General features: G+C 35.5%; 1 protein-coding gene and 1 non-coding gene across 3 annotated transcripts; both read left to right on the top strand.

The window, feature by feature from the left end:
• Window positions 1–1,641: 1,641 nt before the first annotated feature.
• LOC129275156 (ELL-associated factor 2-like) lies at window positions 1,642–20,663 on the top strand. 2 transcript variants are annotated; one of them, XM_064108574.1, is made up of 8 exons: window positions 1,642–2,085; window positions 11,720–11,853; window positions 12,462–12,556; window positions 14,012–14,142; window positions 15,110–15,249; window positions 15,778–16,014; window positions 17,059–17,136; window positions 18,487–20,663. In XM_064108574.1, the coding sequence occupies exons 2-8, from the start codon at window positions 11,733–11,735 to the stop codon at window positions 18,534–18,536; spliced, it is 852 nt and encodes a 283-aa protein (XP_063964644.1). In that variant the 5' UTR covers window positions 1,642–2,085; window positions 11,720–11,732; the 3' UTR covers window positions 18,537–20,663. The 2 variants fall into 2 exon arrangements, with proteins under 2 accessions (XP_063964644.1, XP_063964645.1); XM_064108575.1 differs by having other exon boundaries at window positions 1,950–2,315.
• On the top strand, window positions 1,649–1,721 carry TRNAK-UUU (transfer RNA lysine (anticodon UUU)). Its single transcript has one exon. It is a non-coding gene; the product is annotated as a tRNA-Lys (tRNA).
• Window positions 20,664–21,044: the final 381 nt, after the last annotated feature.

Here is a 21,044-nt window from a genome sequence, read left to right on the forward strand (position 1 = left end):
AATTATGTTTTGTTTTTTGTTTGTTTTAACTAAATCAGTATACTTCTCCAAAAAGTATTGCCTCGATAGACTGATGCTGATTGATTTAATGAGTCGATCGCAGCGGCAGATCAAGCCAAGAAAATTAGATTCATTGTATGATTATTGTTATACGTAACGATTGTGTAATCAATAAAAAGTTTCAAAAGGACACACAAAAAAAGCATGTCTATATAGCTTTGGTGAAGAGTACTTGAGAATCATAGTGTTCAAATCTCACAAAATAATGTTTAATGGCGTGCTGTTTAACACTTGAATGGGAGAGTTTGTTTATATCCAGCACACTTTCTTAATATTTTTGTTGTTGAAAAGGAGAATTGAAGACCTATCTGTAAATAGGATTTCAGAAAGCTAACCACAAAGACCATTTTATACCAATTTATAGCAATTGAGTCTTGCAACTCTGGTTTGACTGCTCTCCATGCAAGAGAGTGGAGAAAGTGCATACATTATGTGCAGGAGGAAACCCCCAGATTTTGAACGGGCATCCGATCAAAACAAATTTTCTTGTAAAATTTTTAAATACACCCATTAAACTGAAGCAAGGGTTTACTATTTATCATTCCATCCACACCAAGACAGTTTTAGGAAATTTATACAATCATTATGTGTGCAGTGAAAAGAAAAATATAGGGATATTAGACATATTGTAGGCCTAATTTTAGAACTCGAAGAAAAAGAGTATAAAAAGGTCTGGGGCCATATGTAACTCGATCATTTCATTAAGAAAATGACCTCTTGCACTCGAGCTCCTTTAAATAATCAGAAGCCTGTATTTCATGAAGTACGTTTGTGCGGGATAGGAATCTAAGGGATCGAGTCCCGGCCGAAAACTACGTCTAAAATATTTCCTTTTTGTAAGCTTTATACCCATGCCTCCCCCCCCCCCCCCGGGCACCCATGATACTGTTTCTTTTCTGTTTCTCCCTTTCTTTTTTTCTTTTTGTTTGCCAGCCGATTGGACGCTCATTTTCACACTAGTGCTATTATAAAATCAAACTTCAATAAAGATGGGTGGGGGCTTGTGGATGCTTGTGCTCCATATTTTTCACAACCAAGAAAAAAGGTAAAATAGTAGGGTGTATTATGATAATGTTTTTTTAATATTATGTTTAAAAAATCTATTAAAAAATTTGATTCTTGTAATTTGAATGGTCAAAATTCACAAATATATGCCACATCTTGCCCCCTAATTTTTTTGGGGGGTCATTACGCCACTGATCTCAACAGAGCATTTTCCTACAAAGGCCCTATTTCTTCCCCTCCCCCTCTAATTCCTTTTTTTTCTGGGGGGGGGGGGGACATCCGACTGGAGTCCCCACCCCACCCGAGCTGCGATGTCTGAATGAGATATCCATGAGCTCCATGAGATATCTATGAACTTCCGATCGGCAGTGTGTGGATTTGGAGCGAGCAAGCTGAGCTGTCATATTTCGATAGAATCCCCTCGCTTTATTGGTTAATTTTCGATAGAGATAATTGCGCAAATACGGTGCTGATTGGCTGCCGTACTTGAGAGTCTGATGGTTTGTTCTCATGCCGAGACTCCAAATTGCATGCCCGCCACCTAACCATTATATACTATAAGAAACCCATCCCTTCAGCCAAAGCCCGGTTAGCTCAGTCGGTAGAGCATCAGACTTTTAATCTGAGGGTCGCGGGTTCGAGTCCCTCATCGGGCGGGAGCAAATTTTTTTTAAATTTAATTCCTCGGATTTTTTTTGGTCATGAATGTTATTTTTCCGGTGTTTTTCCCAGCGTCACGAAAAATTCGACTCCATACGAAGAAACACTACCGAGAGTCAACTCCTACTGAAAGTCAAGCCAAGGCAGCAAAGTCAAAGACAAGGCTTGTCAAGAAAACAGTCCCATATGGTTACATTCGCGTGAGTGCGGTATACCGGTACCGTATTATCAACAAACGCAGACGTTCAGCAACTGTCGACGTGGACTGCTCATTTGTGGATGATAAATTGCAAAATTCAGTGAATTATAAACAACAAGATACAGACCTTCAGAATCGCCGTAACAGTCACTAACATAAAGGTTAGTGACGAGAAATAAGCGTGTATTCCACTTTGATCTGTTTAGTGTTGGTACCGGTACTAGTTTTGACGATGTTTTTATTAGGGGCCGAACGTTAGATCTAAACAGTCATGATAGTGTGACTAGTTGCCGGTAGGTAATCGGTATAGCCTACCGGCAGTACCGTATGAAAATCTATCTGAGACTGAGACCTGAGTGTCTCGCTGGGGCTTCTTTGGCTCATGTGTAATGTGAGTGAGTGTATCACAGAACTGTGATTTTCTGTATGGATATGTGTGCATCAGAATTGTATTCACTGGTGATCAAAATGGCATGCAGTGTTGTAACTTGTACTTGTAGTCGACATTATTATATGCATCTTCAGAAATGCTGTCCGGCGATTGATAAATGATTTTAGATTTACTTAGCATGCTTAGGCCTGGCCTGGTCTGGCCTTGCCTTGGCTTGGCTTGGCTTGGAAATGGAATTAGTCTATAGATCTAGATCTAAGTTAGTCTTATTACAATACTATTACTTATTAGAATTTAAATAACATAATTTTTTTTTAACTCACTGAGAGTGAGACACTGCACTGTGCAGTGCCCTTACGCAAGTTACGGAAGTTAGAATTAGATTGGTCCCACCTTAATTGAATGGCCCTTAAGTAGGCACTTCAGTTGCGCGAGCGATCATGCGGACAGATCAGCTGGACGTAGATTTTGCATTGCAGTGAATGGTGAGCGCATATCTAACACAGACAGTTCGCTAGCTATGCTCGTCACTTCAGCCGAGTGCTGGAGTGGCATTATGAATACATGTAGCTCGAAAAAACAGTCAGTTTCTTCCTTTTATTCCGCTGATTTTGATTGGTTAAAAATTCTTGTGGTTGCTTCTTACATCTTCTGTAAACATCGGAATTCGGAAATATACAACACAGAGTTTCACTTACCTTCGTGCGATGGAAAGACCTACCTAGGCTACATACAATATCAACATGATCAAAGGAAAATGAAACCTTTGGAACAAGATACATGTAGCTGATGTGAAAACAGAAAAGTCAAAGAAACAGATCAACAAAAGTTTGAGAAAAATTGAATAAATAATAAGAAAATTATAAGCATTTGAAGTTTAGATCATTATTGTAATGTAGATCCTCCCATTGGCAATGCAACAATGATGCGTGATGTCACATGTGAACAACTTTCCCATTGCATTTGTATATATTTCACTTAAAATGCCTCTTTTATCACATCTATCAGTTGATTATGAATTCTTTCTATATGAGGGCTTGCAATACAGATTTTCAAGTAATATATTGTGGATAAAGAGTTTGAATCACCACAAGCAAGAGCCAAAAGAGACAGTTTAGGGGTATTTTATAGTCCATCAAATGGAAAGTTGTTCACGTGTGACATCACACATATTTGTCGCATTGCCAATGAGAGGATCTCCATAGCATTAGTGATCGCAATATTCAAATGTTCATAACTTTCTCATTATTTGTCCGATTTTTCTCAAACTCTCTTTGTTCTTATTCTTTGATTTTTCTCTTTCCATACAAGTCCACTTGTTCCAAGGGTTTCATTCCCCTTTAAGGTATTTCTTCTCTTTGCTTGTAATCGCCTTCTTGTATCATCGGATTTTAGTAAAACTCGGTGTATAATTGCATGAGAACATTTTATGAAAGTTTTATCGAATTTTGTTCGCAAAGAGCCAGCGGTTTTGAACTTCAATTTTGAGTGTTGTGAGGTGTTTTCAAATCTGACTCACTGATCAAGCAGGGGTGTTGTTTTGACCGTAGGAGAAGCTGTGAGTGACGTCATCCCCGCTGCTATGGGCATCGAGATTAGTCTGGATATTCAGACACATTTGGTTTCATTTGTTGTATATATTTTTAAATTACGATTTGAGCTCTCGTAATTATGAAATTTTAATTGTTATTTTGAAAATAATTTTGTAGAATTTGTGCAAAATAAGTATTCAGAGCAAAACTTTAAGTAAAATTCAAGAATTTTGTTTGATACATGTAAGTGATTTTTTGTTAGAATGCGTCTGAATGTCTAGAATATGGTATTGTTAATGGAAGTCCTATTCTTGAATGGCACAGGAAGCCCTTTTCATGAATTTTAATTTAGAAAAGGTTTGAGATGTTTCATGAATTTGATATCTGATTATAGACCTTTGTTATGGTGTTAATTATTATTTCGAAGAAATTATGAAATAATGAGATAAGACAATAATGAGGCAATAATGATGAGACAATGATAATATTATTGAGACAATGAAATAATTATTTGATAATTATTATAAAAATAATTATAATTATAGGCCTGAAAATTATCGAGATAACAATGATAATAATTATTATTATAAAATGTAATTATAATTATTATGATAATTATGATTGTACAGGGGTGTGAGACAATATTAATGAGACAACAATAATAATTATCATGAAAATAATTGTAATCATAATAATAAAAATGATTATAATTATAGGCCTAATAATTATTTCGACAATAATATTTTTTATTACAATAATAATTAAACAACCTACACGAGAGGATGCAGAAAACAGCATGTTCATGACTTACATATTCTATATAAATTCTATTTTGACTGGACGCCCTATTCCTGGAACGCCGTGTGCAGCGCTCTTTACATCTTAAGCTTTTTCGAAACATTTCATATACTTTCGTTAGCAGATCTTTGTCGTCACTAAATAACGCTCGTTTTTAATGTTGGCATTTTTTATTTTTTTGGGGAAATACATGGATACAACACTTAATGGTTTAACTTACATATCACTGACTTGAAATTAAAAAAGTTGAAACTGATTACAAAGAAAATACGTTTTTTTATTATATGTCACGTGATTGATGACGTTTTTTGACCCCTGTACCATAATACGTTCGGGGGGAGCCACTTCCTTTCAAAGATGCACAACATGATTGTCCAAGAAAACTCGTAAAGCCGGTTTAAGTTTCATCGTCGGGCGATATCTGTGCGTACAAAAGAATGGGTATCAATAGCAACAAATTTATTATTCTTTATTTTCAATGAATACTCAGGAGTTGTTGTTTTTAGTAGGTTTTCTCATAGTGTAAACAACGTCCCCCGGGTACAGAGGTTTTGTTGCTCTCGGGTACTCTCCGATTTGAGAATTATCTTGTTCGTTTTGATCATCGTGTTTTGATCATCGTACACATTTTTTATTCGGAAATGTTCGGAAAAGAAAACGCAGCTATATTTAGTGCATCACATATGTGCACACTGCATATCGTTGGTCATCATTGACATTGTTCGCCGTATTATTCAGGGTGATGGGTAAGTGAAAAGTATGGTCATGTGACCTTACTTCGCGCATGACCATATTTCGTGGACGGCCGTATATCTCAGAAAGTACTTAATATCGTGAAAATCTTATATCACTACCAGAAAAAGCGGTCAAAAATTATCCTGTAGTGAAAGTTTCTAGTTGATAAGATTGGAATTTGTTTAAGCTAGGGCTAGGCGATTGGGCAGGCGCGCGCACCTGCCTCAGCCGATCCTCGCCCATGCGCCCACCACTAACTTAGCACTTAGCAGGCAGGGTAGGACTTCGGACACATGATCCACACATAAACATCTCCAACTAAAGTGAGTACACTATAAACTACCCCAACATTGACTTCCAATCTAAAAAAACACAAGGTGAGAGGATGTATTCCCTGTATGGGCAATGCATCCTCTCACCACCCAAATTTTCTGATCAACAACTGTCCTTTTTCCAGCCATACATTCTCTGCTCTTTGATTAATGATTAACATGGGCAGTGAAACCTGATCTTATCCTCAGCATCCTAACATAGCTTCAAACCACTACCTCTCTCTAAAAACGCCCATTATCAACCACAATACAATCCATGAAATAAACACAATTTGAACACAAAACAAAACCAAAAAGCCTGTGTATCCATTGACATCTTTTATGATTGATAAGATATCCACGCATAAAGGATTTGGACATGTTCAAAACCATCACCCCCACCCCATGTGCGCCACAAATTCTACACCCTAAACATACTATAATAGCCCCTTTTCAGCTCACCAACCGCAACATATGTTATTCATATCTGGTTCCAAAATACACTGGATTTAATTATGAAATAGAATAGAAGTTAATGATAATTTTAGTTGTTAAATGTATGATTTTGAAAATGATTTCAGTGTAAGGGTTATATTTTTTCTCGTTTCCACTTTGTTTCAGAAATTTTTGTAAAAAAAAACCCATTTAAATAAAAATAATCTGATTTAAATCAAATAAATCTTCTTTTTTTTATTTGAAGAAAAAAAAAGCCAACCCTGAGATAGGGCATGTTACGCACATAACATGATAAGGGTGTAAAAAACACTAAAATAATAGAAAAAGGGTATCTATTTGGCTAGGAAAGCTACATGTTTACAGTCCAATTTGCAAGGGTATAGATTATGATATTTTATAAAGTGTGTACTTTTTTGCACCAACACTACGTATTTATGGTCCTGCGGGAGATGGGGTCGTACTTACCCAGCAGCCTTAACTTTAATGCCGACGTACGTTACCCAGTTTGTTTGTGTGCTTCTCTGGTATTGTAACTCAAATGTCCATACACATACTAGAAAAAATATTGCTGTTAATGCTGGGGCTGTTGAACTATTGCTGTAGATCTACTTGTTTAGGGGGTCACAGTAAGGGGAATACTTGTTAAGGGTACCTGTTTGTTTCTAATACTTGTTAAGGGTAGGATTTCACATGCCAATTTTCAGAACATGGAAAATACTTGTTTAGGGTGCTTTTCGAAACCCCATGTTCACGCATGGTATCCACTCGTCAATGGAAGTGCCCCCCCTCCCCCCTCCGGGTGTAGACTACATGCTCCAGCGAGCGAATGGGAGAATGTACATGATCAGGATATTGAGGAGCCATGATCTTTGTGTGAATGATCTGCGTACAATCTATGTTGGTTACTTAAGACCCTTTCTGGAATATGCGTGCCCTGTGTGGAACGGCGGAATCACAAAACAACAGATTGCTTCCCTAGAACGAATTCAGAGGAGAACTGTAAGAATTATTCTAGGTCCCTGCTTCACATCATATGACTATGCACTTGAATCACTTCACTTAAAGTCTCTTGCTGATCGAAGGAAAGATTTATGTCTTTCCTTTGCACAGAAACTTGAAAAGAATAAAAGACTATCACACCTGATCCCTAAGCCGAAGGATGTCGGCAGAACCATAAGAAACAGTAAGGTCAGGCAACAACTGAGATGTAGGACTTAAAGACTTTGTCAAAGTCTTCGTCTACATGCATAGAATCTGAGTCGTCGATCTAAATATGGGATTCTGATATCAGCTAAATTTTCTGCACAAGAGACAAAAACTTGATAAAACTGATGAATATTTTCGCAGATATGATGCTTAAAAAATTAGGTGGTCGATGAGGGGTGGGTCCAAACATACATGTACATCAGCTGACAAGCAATCAAAGTCACATGACAGATATACCGGTATGTAATTCTTAACCCTAGGAGCTCACTTCTATGATACTAAAGTTTATATACATTCCTTGTTTAATATGCCATGGTGGTCAATGCATGATATGCTGTGCAGTATGTACAGTACCATGTATGGTATAGCCCCTAAAGATGAATTACATTTTTTATTTAATAATTTTATTGTATTGGATGGCTCAGAATGGAATACAAGAAATATTCCAAGAGTTCAGGAAAGTATTCCATGAATCGCAGATGAGTGGAATATTGGCCCTAACGAGTGGAATATTTCTGGTATTTCATGAAATAAAGCAATCCAATATAATTATTATCATCTACCCCACCCCCCAAAAAAAAGAGGGAGCAATTTGATTTAACAAGTCATATCACTTATCACATTATGCCATTATCATTTCATAGAATCAATTTTGGTCGTTGACATGCGACTTACATGTACAGGGGCCGCGGAAGCGGGAGGGCTGGGGGGCTTCAGCCCCTCCACTTTTTTCCTAAACCGTGTACAAAAACGTAAAAATGACCATATGATTGTGATTTTTTGCATGGTCAGCCCCCCCACTTTTGGCTCAGCCCCCCTACTTTGAAAACCGTTCCGCGGCCCCTGATGTAGTTCATTGTGACATCATTGAGCGTAATTGTGATCTATGCTGCGCATCGCATTGCTTTCATTGTTGTACGCGCTGTATATTTCATGCATTCGCGCATGGGCACTAGACTGTTGAATATGGTCTCATACTCAATGCCCCTAAAGGTAAATTTTGTACAGGAGCCCATGGGATATTCGTCAGATTTCTGTCATTTTAGGGATACGCTCTGATACTGCACAGGCAATTGATGCAGATCAAAATACCCCGCAAAATATGCGTTTTTAATGTATGGCTAAAACGCTCTACATGTATATAGATGATAATAAGATATATTTCTCAAATGTCTGTAAACTCCAATTTAGACGAATAAAAGCAATAAGAAGCTGCTTGCTACTGCTCAATTTGTATCATCTTCTAATAATATCCAAGAACTGCAAGACGATGAAACTTAATTTTTGGCTGAAAAAAATTTGGTAAATTTAGGTAAAAGATAATGGTTTAAAAGAACTATTTTAGGAAAAACAAATTGCCTGCCCCAAAACATATGAATGGACACCAAAACCAGAGAAAAAGACCACGATATAAAGAAGTTGTGGCCAAAATTGTGATATTTTGGGGTTTGGCAGCCATTTTGTATTTTGGCCAGGGCACTTTTTTCTTGGCCCTGAGACAAAAAAATATTGTCATTTCATGTTGAGATACATTAAAAGGATTGAAAAAAAACTTAGTGTTACCATATCAAAATGACAAAAAAGTATTTTTGACCCATGTATAGCACATTCCTAATTCTAGTTGAAAATTCTCTATTGAACTTGTTTTAGTTTTTACCTGTGACAGGTACAATTAGGCCAGGGGGGCCAGTCAAATGTATTGCTGTACACATGTGTGACCAAATTATTTCCAAATACCCCGAAACAAGTTTTTTCTCTGTGTGCAAAATAACGCCCTAAACAAGTTTTTAGCGGGCTTTATTTACACATTTTGGCCCCTAAACAAGTTGTCGCCAGAATATGACCTTGGGGAAAAAGCTTGGGGAAAAAACATACCCTAAACACGTTTGGCTAGTCTTTAAAAAAAAGCTTTGGAAAAAACATACCCAACTATGTTTGACCCCACGATTGACCATTGACCAGTCTTTCAAAACCACCCTTTTTCTTGAAAATCAGTGTTTTTGACTGGGCTATTTGAGATGTACATGTATTGAGGACTGGGGGGGCCATGATGGCCCCCCCCCCTTCTGATCTCGACCGCCGTTCGCGTGATCGCACCGAAATTTGGCACGCACATTCCTTACCACATCAACTACAAGATAGTAAAAAAAAAAATTATAAAATTAATTATTTTTTATTAATTATGAATAAAATATGCAAAATTATTCATGAAAAACATTATTTGCATTTTTAACACCCAATTTTACTTCAAATTTTCTTCTTTTTTTGCAGATCTCATCTTTGTAATCTAATTTAAAGGTTTCCACAAAGAAAAATTGCGAAAGCCAATTTTTTCCTTATCTTTTTTTTTTTTTTTTTTTTTTTTAAATTTCTTATGTATTTCGTTGTTTTTTCATCTTTTGTTTTTCATTGTTTTTTTTCAATGGAAATTATTACAGACCATTTAACAACTAAATTAAACCCTAAATTAATTAAGCAGACCAATTAGAACAAAAAATAATCACCCTTTTATGAATTTAATCTCCAATAGACTTTGTACACAAAGTATAAAAATGAGCCATTTTCGGCATGACATTGTCTCGTAAAAAGTCACATGATGTCGCGATGCTATACCCGTATGTCGCAAATTTGGTCTCAAAAGTTGCGCGAGACTTCAAAGAAAAAAGTCTTAAAATTTTGCGGAGCTATCATTTTGCGTGGCCCGTGTCCAAAACTGAAAAAACACCCCTTTAAACACATTTTTTGGTCATGCATGTGTACAGCAAACTGTAAATTTGACTGCCCCCCGTCAATTTATAATTGCATATTTTCTTGATGTAAATTTTATTACAAGGTTATACGTAATATATATATATTGGAGAAAAGCATACCTTAAACATGTTTGGCTAGTCTTTAAAAAAAAAGCTTTGGAAAAAACATACCCTAAATATGTTTGACCCTACGATTGACCATTGACCAGTCTTTCAGAACCATATATATATATATATATATATATATATATATATATTTATATTTTTTTTTTTTTTTACAAATAAAAAATTATCAATGTTCAAATTTGTTTACACCCCTTGACATTTCATGTTATAAGTTAGCATTGCAAGCAACTCTTAAGTTGTGATTTTTTATTATTAGTTTTCTTTCATATTTTAAAAATCAAATTCACAAGAACAGGGATCATGAGTCCGAAGTTACACATAATTATTAAAAAAAGAAAATGCTTTTCACACTGCACTTTTTTTCTTAACCCCAGGAAATTGGTGGGGCTAAGGGGAGGGGGGGGGGGGGTCTTAGCCCCACCAATTTCCCGGGGGTTAGCTTAGCCTACTTCGTTTTCACACTACGTTTTAGCAAAGTGGGCTAGCACGGTAAATAGCACGGTAATATCTAGCCCTGCAAAAAGCCGGCTTATTGTGGTGAGCGGTGCTAACAGATGCAGTGTGAAACGAAAACAGGGCTAAGGAAAAGTGGGGCTAAGCATTAGACAATCACAGAAGTTGAAATTGCACGTTAATTGCGCTCTGTATGGTAAAATAATAGCTCTATGGTAAAATCATCAATATTCATGAGCTGTGTGATAATCCAGGGTTAAGGCGTTAATCCCGGCTATTAAAGCAAATAGTATGGGGTTAAGAAAGACAGTGTGAAGAAAAAAAAGTAGTATGGGGTTAAGGATTGTATGGGGTTATGGAAATGCAGTGTGATATTAGATTCCATTTGTCATGATGTCTTGATCAGATAAGCACAGCACATTTGTTTTTTGAGCTAGGTTTGTTAGTGGGTTTGCTTCTGATGTCATGGGTGTGTGAGGTAATGAGTGAGTGACCCAACATTTGGTCCTAAGATCCAACATGAATACTCAATACTAGGCATACTGTGAATTGTAATATACAGTAAACCTCTAGAATTTTTTATTTAATATGCTATCTTAATCTATCAATCTAGCAACTTTGATTTTGGCCAAGAGTATTGTTTGTGACTTGATTATTATTATTATTTGTTTGGCGTCTCCTGTGCCTGGGAGGTGAAAAGCGAACTGAATCACTATGACCCGCAGGTCTCTCCTCCCGATATAACTGATTACTGGGAGTGCAGGTGGACCACTACACTAGGGTTTCTCCCTACTCTTATACGAATAGTGCAGTGGGTTCTTAACGTTCAAAGGTGGTGACTCTCCTCTACACGGGGCCTCCATTTAACATCCTATCCGAGGGACAGAGTGTTTTTCAGTGTAACATAGCCTGCATCTATTGCACCCTTTTCATGTGTTCATACAATGTAGAGTGCAGTACTATTGGTGCCCTAGTCCTAATTTGATAATGATAATTTTATTTCATTCAGTATGTTCTTTTTAATCCTCGCTTTGCAGAAATTGATGCATCATGGCAACAAAAGGAGACAGAGACCAACCAGCTGGTCAGATGTTTGGAAGCAGAAAACATGAGCTTAAACTTGGAAAAAGCTTTCAAGAGGACAATAGTTGTGGATTTCATACTATAAGATGTGAGCTGCCAACATTACCCTCTTCTCTTTCCTCCTTATTTACATTTGAATTCTGATATTATTGTGATCTACATGATATGATTGGAATGAGATAGAGATAATATTTGTCTTATAAACATCTAGCATTCTCTCCTATTTTTTTATCTCCATACGTCTGTATGGCATTCAACTTTAAATTTGAATTCCAAGTTTAAGGATGAGAACTATCATTGCATTGAACTTTATACCTAATAGGAAAATAGCACCCTCTCCACATTGTTAGCACTCACAATCTCTTATTTGTTTTCATTTCAATAGTGTTTCTATTATTATTTTTACTTTTAAAAATCCATTGTTTTTCCAGTCTTCTATATTCCTCTCTCTTATTTTGTTTCTATATTTTGTTTCAGTGTGTAGTCATATTTCCATTTTAATTTATCTTTATTTTAATCCAAATTTTGTTTTGTATGTTTGTGAGAATCCTTTCCAACAAACCATACATGAATTTTGTATGATCCTCCCATCAAAGATATTTGTATTACATTGTTTGTTTGTATGTAAGTTTGAAATGGTTTTATCTTGAAGTGCAAGTAAATGAATTGGTTTTTTTTTCTCAATGCTGCTGATAGATGATTTCAAACCAGCATCAGTTGATCATTCTAGAGAGGCGGCTTTAGATGTCGGAGAGAGCAATGAAGTTAATATTACATTCCCAAATGTAGAGGTTAGTAGTTCTTTGTATGTATCCCACCTTTTTGCCTCTATTTTTGTGAAATTGAATTGTGAAAACTTAAAATGTTATGGTGTGTTGTTATTAATACAAGTTTTGAAACTCATAAATCACCATTTTTAAAACCATTTCCATAAAAATTGCAGGATTTTATTGCTTGAATACACAAATTTAGGCTATTTAAAATTTCATAAACCTGGAAATTATCATATTCTTAGTCTATCATATTCATTATGTAATTGTGTAAACTTGTGTAATTCACATGATATTCTTTGAGGTGTTTCTAAAAGTAAACCAAAACATCTTGAATAAACATTGATCAGCTTTTGTAAAGGTATTGAATCTGTTGATATTCTTCTAATTACAACATGTATCCCATGGTTAAATATCAAGGGTCATGCAAATGTTAATCCTTCACACTTTCCTAATCTGTGATTGACAGCCTTAGAAGAACCCTTCGTAATGATTACTTTTCAATCATTCTCCAGTTAAATCTAAAACATCAATTTGCTTGTAATGCATTTTATGCCCCCGCAGACGAAGGCAGGAGGGGTCATTAAGCGTTGCACTGCCTGCTGTCCGTCCGTCCGCCCCCCACTTGGTTTCCGAGCAATAACTCGAACAAAATTTAATGGATTAAAAAAAATTTTGGTGTGTAGGTAGATGACACCAAAATACAGGCTAAGTTTGAATTCGGAGTCCGCAGGTCAAAGGTCACAGCTCATTAAATATGCGAGTTGGTTTCCGCATGATAACTTATGAAATATTCAACAGATTAAAAAAAATTTGGGTGTGTAGGTAGATGACACCAAAATACAGGCTAATTTCTAATTCGGAGTCTGCAGGTCAAAGGTCACAGCTCATATATGCGACTTGGTTCAAAGGTTTAAATTTTTTCATTATGCATGTTGGTTTCTGCACGATATTAAGTTTAATCATATTGAATGAATTTCTAATCGTGTTATGCGGGGGAATCTGTGTCCTTTGGACACGTCAAATTTCTAGTCATTTTTCTTATAGATAGAAATTTCAAAATTTTACTAAACACTGAGCTACATGTAGATTATTTTTTGTAATGTGAATGTTTTGTTAGTTTGATATTTGTACGCAGTGCTACATATGGGGGTGATATGCTTCCAAGCAAAAGCTATTTATTATGCTTTTATCACCCCTGACCAGCATGATTCACTGCTCCATTCTGTATTGTTTGGTTTTACTATGTATAAAAGTCCTTTATGTTTGTATCATGATTTAGTCAAATGAATAATAATAATAATAAGAGGAAGAAACGGTAGCTATGATATGAATATTGTTTGACATATTTGACAATTGTTCATGAGGATATCACCATATTGTGATATCAAAAGTGGTCATAATTGAATACCAAGTTGAATACACAATCCTGCAGCCCTATGATATGTGATTTCATTTTATTTATTTATTTTGTAGAACAAAGGTAGCACAGTATTTGGTGGATCTAAGAAACCATACCAGAAAGAATGTGTGTTAATCTTTGATCATCGCACTGGTGAGTTTACACTGGAACGTCTCAGCTGTAACATTCAAGTCAAGAGGCAGAGGTGAGTTCATCTATTATCTATTAGTATCCTTGGGGGGGGGGGGGGGTAGGATGAGGCACTACCATTACATGTTGGGCTCCATGCTCGTACACAAAAACATGTAAACTTGTTTGTCTATCAAAACACACGTATATGTAGTGAAAAGGGTATCAAAATTGCAAATATGAGGAAAGAAGGGTATATTTTTCTTTAGCCTGGATGTGTAAACTCTAAAAGGGTTTCATAATCAGGAAAACTGTATATTTTAGGCAATATCACCCCGCTTGTGTAGGGTAGGTATGATAAAGTCAAAATTTAGGATTTAATTTTAAAAGCCCATTTACAATGTAGCATTGTGCCTAGCTTGTAGTGACAGTGATCTCAAATTTGCAAAATGTAGAACAAGTGGTAAGGACAACTCTCTCATTTGTTATGTATGTAATTATCAAGATTATAAAAATCTGATTGTTTGATGAAAATGTATGTTTCAAGACTATCCTACATGTATGACAGGAATTTTTTTTTTATATTCTGAGTCCAGTTCCCCTAAACAATATATCATGTAGAGGTTTTGTGGCTCATTGTATAATTCTCCAGACTTTGAACCACAAGGTCCGGGGTTCAAATCCCACTGCACCACTCACATTTTTTGGCAAGGCGTTTATCTACATTTGCAACTCTCCACCCAGGTGTAGTAAATGGGCACCCAGTAGGAAGGAATTCCTTGAATGCTTGGGCGCCCGATCAGGGTAGCTGTGCTAAAGCCGGGGTAATAGTGTGCAGCACTTAATTTGTATTAAGCGCTATATAAATGTTGCATTTATTTATGAGGTTCCAAATATCTAGTTGCCTATTCAGTGGCACACTATTACCCCAGGTGCTGAAAGTGCTTGGTGCATTCATTCATTCAACCCTGCTGGCAACCTCACCTGGGTTGAGTGCAGCACAATATTGATCAAATTTCTTGCTTTGTTTTTTCTGCATTTAGACAAGAGGGAACAAGCAAAGCTCAGATGGCTCCAAGAACCCAACAAACATCCTCTAAGAGTTCACCCAACCCTAGATCAAATAGCCAGGTTAACAAGAAAAAGGACACTCCAATTCACTCACCAGCATCAGAAAGAAAAGGTAAATTGCTAATTGTAAAATAATTCTGGAAATACTTTATTTCAGCCATCAATGATCCAACATTGTCCCTAATGACAATTGTTTCTGTCTTAATAATTATCTTTGCTGTTCCTAGCTGTCTATTAACAAAAAGACAGTTTCTGTGGGAGATATACAAGTTACTCTGCCTGAGTAAAATCTCTTTGGACCACAGTCCACAGGAATATATACCATACGTGAAATTCAACTTAGAAGACATAAAGAATACATGCTTTGCATATTCTGGTTTGAAATAATATTTTGATCATTCGACTTGAATGGAAGGTTGATTAATGCATAGTCTAACTATACTCGTTAACAATAGAGAATTCAGTGATACCATGTTCTACGACGATATTATTTTAATTACATTGTCAGTTATTGAGCAACTTCAATTAGACTAATGATTACAGAACATAGTGACAAATTACTTTATTATCATTATTATTATAGCCTTCAAATATAAAGTATTGAGCATTTTTTATATTCCTTGATATATTCCTGCTGCAGTTGAGCGGTCACCAGCACCCCAACCATCCCCCTTGGCCATTTCAGAACCTTCCCCTGCTGCACCAGCCAGTGTACCTAGCATCAATGACAAAGATGCTGACTCATCAGATAGTTATATGTCAGCCAGTGACAGTGATGATGATAGTGGTAGTAGTAGCAGCGGGAGTAGTTCTAGCGACAACGATGATGATGACGGGGATAGGGACACAGAGACGAAGAGAACTGAACGAACAATAGGTATTATTGTATTAAAATTAATATTATTTTTCTGTATATCTTGCACGATGTAATTCTTATTGATTGTTCATTTTTTTCTGAAGCATTGAATATATCCTGCAGGTAACTTAGGCACAGAGGAAGGATGCTTCAAATTCTCTTTTCTTTACTGTATACCTTGATTCAAATTTGAAAATTTTCCTTGATCAACAAATTCCTCAGCTTCTAAAATTGCTGTTAGGGTACTGTATAAAACTACTACATGTACACGTACTTTCACGAGGGTATTATTACAATAACAATATTTTACAATATGCACAAATATGCTGGTGATCTGTGGTGGGTTGGGGGGGGGGGGGCTAAAAAGGGCCCCATGCATGTCATGATGTAATCTACAGCATGGTATATTTACAAACTTATTCGTAATTAATTGATTAATCATTAAGTATGGTAATTTATGCATGAAATTAGAATTTGGCTGTAAATCTATTAATAAAACTCTTCAACTGCTTTTTATTTAATTAAAAGACTCTTCGTAGAAATCTGATCAAATGTTAATGACAAATTATTTGGTATAAAAATGTTTTCCATGTATTTATTTTTTGTAATATTTCTTGTATTTCTCTGTTTTTCTACTTTTTTTGTTGTTGCTTTTTAATTGAAATCATTGTTGACATTTTAACAACATGAAATTGAATTGTTTTCTAATCAGTAAATTTGCATTGTATTAATACATGAAAGCATGTTATTGAACAATTTTGGGTTTGGCATGACATACATAATATTGCATGATTTTTGGAAGCGTGTATAAACCAGATTTCGCAAATTTGGTCTCAAAATTTTCACGAGACATAGAAAAAAGTCATGAAACAACGCCAAAGAAAATGGTCATGAAGTGATGCTTTTTTAATTATTGAGCATATTGTCAAGGGGGTTTAGGTTCCCCTGTGTGTGAAAGAAAAAAAGTAAGTTTTAAACCAGGGATCAGTATAATGAGTATATTCTTTGATTTTACCCATTTTTCTGTTCGCACGGTTGATCACAATTTTTATGTTATTTCTCCAGTTTCTAGTAAATTTTCACCATCTCAACCAAGCCCTGCTTCAAGATTAATGAACGTCAGCCCTCAAATATTAACACTTAGTAAGTTTTCTATTGCTTGTTTTTTTTCTCACTTTGGTCACTATTCTGTCACATTTTGTCAATAGATAATGATGTGTATCACTGCTGAGTGTATTAGGTTAGTCAGCAGAGGTGTTGAAAAGTAAACTCAATGGTTATAGCTCCCCCTTTCCCCTTTTTTCCACTATAATGAACACATTGCAATATTGTAGCTTGTAATCTAGATACATTTCTGCAATGTAATTCAACAGAATATGGAAATACATTTTTTAATTTGACGTAGTGAATAGATAAGGAGAAAAGAAGGAATGATTTCAATATTGGCTTTACTTGGTACTTCAACCTTTCAATCTTTCTTCAATATTCAAATTCTGATATCTTGAGTAAATTAGTCTAAGGAGAAAAAAAGGCATGCTCTTATCATGAGAAAGCAGGTTTGTTCACATTTCCTATTGTCATAGAATAATGATAGTGATATGCATATATATAAAATAATGAAAATAATAGTGTGGACTTGTCCAGCAGATTTGTTTTTCTTCAATTACTTTCCTTTACCAATTCGGCCAACTTTGTAGATCTTTTGTAACACAGTAAACTTAAGGAAAAGCTTGGGTCTGTCTGTATTTTGTGCTATTTTGTAAATTTTATACTGGTACCCAAAAATATCTTCATTTACCTACTTTTGAAGGTTTCTTTAAAGGGAGGGTCCGGGCTGACAATATTTATATCTAAATAAATAGGGTAAAATTTACAGAGCAAAATGCTGAAAATTTCATCAAAATCGGATAACAAATAACAAAGTTATTGAATTTTTAAGTTTATTAATATTTTGTGAAAACAGTTATATGCACATCATCATGAATATTCATTAGGTGGGCTGATGTCATATCCCCACTTTCCCTTTTCTTATGTTATTATGTGAAATCAGAATTGTTTCAATTTTTCACACATGTGTAAATGACGTGGCTCCATTATGATGAAATAAGTTGCAGCAATAAATAATTAATGCACTTAATCAGTTGTCAATCAAATTGTTTTAGTTCTTGGTAGAAAATTGTGAATAAACCTAATTTCATATAATAAAATACAAAAGAACAAGTGGGGATATGACATCATCAGCCCGCTTACTGAATATTCATGAAGACATGCTTAGAACTGTTTCACCGGAATAATGCACATCTATAAAATTCTATAACTTTGTTATTTGTTATCCGATTTTGATCATATTTTCAGCATTTTGCTCTATGAATTTTACTCTATTTATTGAGATATAAATATCTCCAGCCTGGACCATCCCTTTAAGTGTGTATCATTTGATATTCTGTTTAGAGATACCATACATTATTATTATTTTCTTCTTTCTTATTCCAGGTCAAGATCTTCAGTTAAGTGAATCTGGTAGTGACAGTGACAGTGACTGATTCATGGAATTATTTATCACAGAGATCTATCAGCTTCCATTAAATGTGCAATTATTCTTATCATGTTCTTGTTTAAAAGTCAAGTCCACCCCAACAAGAAGCTGATTTGTAGAAAAATGGAATATCAAATAAGTATAATACCCCCAAAAATGTTTGATATAAGAATTTTATGACATTTAAAACTTTGCTTATTTTCATAAAGTAGTGATATGTACATCATGGGCGGTATGCTAATGAGGGAACACTTGGTATCATACACCCACTATTAGTTTGTTGCATTTCATCAATTGAAAAATGAATAGTTTTAATTTTACCATCGAGTGATGGAACATATAAATATCATCATTATGATGTAGAGATCGTCTTCATCATCAGTCAAGAACAAGAATAAAAAGAAGTAGTGAGTAGTTAAAATCATAGGGTTCCATTTTTTGACCAGGGACCCATTGCATAAATACTTTTATGATTGCAAGTCTTGCAGGGACCCATTGCATAAAACTTTTGTCATAAAAACCCTGACAAACAAAATTATGCCATTGAAAATTACACATTAAAAAAAACAGTCAAAATATGGCAAAAGTTTTATGCATCAGGTCCCTGGAATGTCAACTTCCATGAAAACGGTGAAAATTCTGCCATTTGTTTAGCTCTTCCAAGGAAATGTGATATTGCAATAAGCGTTGCTTTCATAACAACTTTATATGAAATGAGACCCAGGTTGTTATTGGCAACAAGCAAAACTTTATATTGCCGTAACTTTCATACATGCAGTCGATTTTGATGCAAGTTTTAGTGCTGATTTTCTCTTTTTCTTTAAGTCAACTTTTTGTTTGGGGACATGGCATTAACTCATAGTTTCATTCAAGCATTAGGTTGAGACATGGGAGAGTTCACTCAGGATAGTTAATTACTTTTCAGCTTAAATGAAGGGTTACTTCATACACTGATGGAAAATCCTAAGTTTCAATTGTACACCAATTTCACTCCCATAAGAGGAATACCTTGTCATACAATTTTAGCCATATCGGGGGTCCAACATAGATATTTGAAACTTATTTATATGTACAACATATGCCACAATTGTTTAATTGGACCATTACCAAGCCATATATGACTTGCTATGCATTGCCTGATTTGTTTGAAAATCATTCATCTTTATTTATATCCTTGATCAAAGACTTTTGAACTATGTGGGTGCCGCCTTTATTAAGGCATGGCCCAGATTACAATCATACATGAGAGAACTTGTGTTAGGTAATGTTATAATGAGTACGTTTTTATATCTGTTACCCCTTCCTGTGTGGGATGGGCGTTTAACTGTAAATAATAATGAAGTGAGAAACAATGGTCAGTTACATGTAGCTTGTATGGGCATAAAAAATGTAATGATCTGACCAACCACATTGCTTGACCACTGAGTTGGGGAATTTTGAGTTGCTCCACGATAAAATTGGGGTGTGCAAGTGTTCAAATTGAGGGTTATATAATACACTGATAATGAATAGATGGTATATATGTGAATAAGTAAAGCTGAGTGAATTTTGTAGGGGTGCTCTATACTTGGAGGGGCCGTACATGTCATAGGTCCTGTTGAATGAAATGAGTGACCCTTTTTTAGGAGCTAAATCAACACCAATGATAATTTTGACATGTATCCTTCTTTAACACAAGAAAGAAAACCATTAATTACAAATGGCAAAGTTATGAAACAACCTGTTCGACTGATTAATTTTCCATTTATGAACAAGCCATTAGAAAGACTCCTTTGATAGTATAAATAGACCTTCATGCATTGAAATCATCAGAAGCTTATCAACCAATAATGATGCCATGTTAGAGGACAAACAATATGCTTGCCAACACACTTGTGATCGTCTGATATGAATTTGAATTACACATGATTGCATGTGATGAATATCCTCCAGCCACCTCGCTTGTCCCCTGAGTGAGGGAGCATTTGATTTCTTAGGCCATGTGACATCATGTACATATAATGTTTGTGCAATGAAAACTAGCATACCTGGAGTGTGTGGGTTTCCATGTGTACTCTGTTATACAGTTGTAACCATGATGCTCAATACATTAATGTACATTGCAGGATAATAAATATTATTTTATTTCATTAAATTGTTTGTTGTACTCCCTTAATTTCTCCACAAATAATTAGTCACTGTGAACAAAATAACATCTGTGGGGGTTGGGGGCACAAACATCCAATTGAGCCCTGCACAGGAACTGCAAACACAAAAACTGACACAAAGGGCAGTTTTCTGGCTGTGGGCGGCTTTCCTGATTGGGGAATTAAAAAAAACCCAGCAAATGAAGAAAAAGGATATCAAATACAGCAAAATCAAGAAAAATGTTTTAACAAGATTTTCTGTTTTAACAGTGATTTTGTATTCCCTGTATATGAGGGGGATTTGAGAAAGTGATTTTCTCTTGGTTACTGTTCAGGTCCAAATGGTACATCCCCCCACTCCCCCGTAGATATCCGATGCATGTGAGAAC

Source organism: Lytechinus pictus, chromosome 13 (assembly GCF_037042905.1).
Source record: "Lytechinus pictus isolate F3 Inbred chromosome 13, Lp3.0, whole genome shotgun sequence".
In the NCBI taxonomy this organism is placed as follows: Eukaryota; Metazoa; Echinodermata; class Echinoidea; order Temnopleuroida; family Toxopneustidae; genus Lytechinus; species Lytechinus pictus.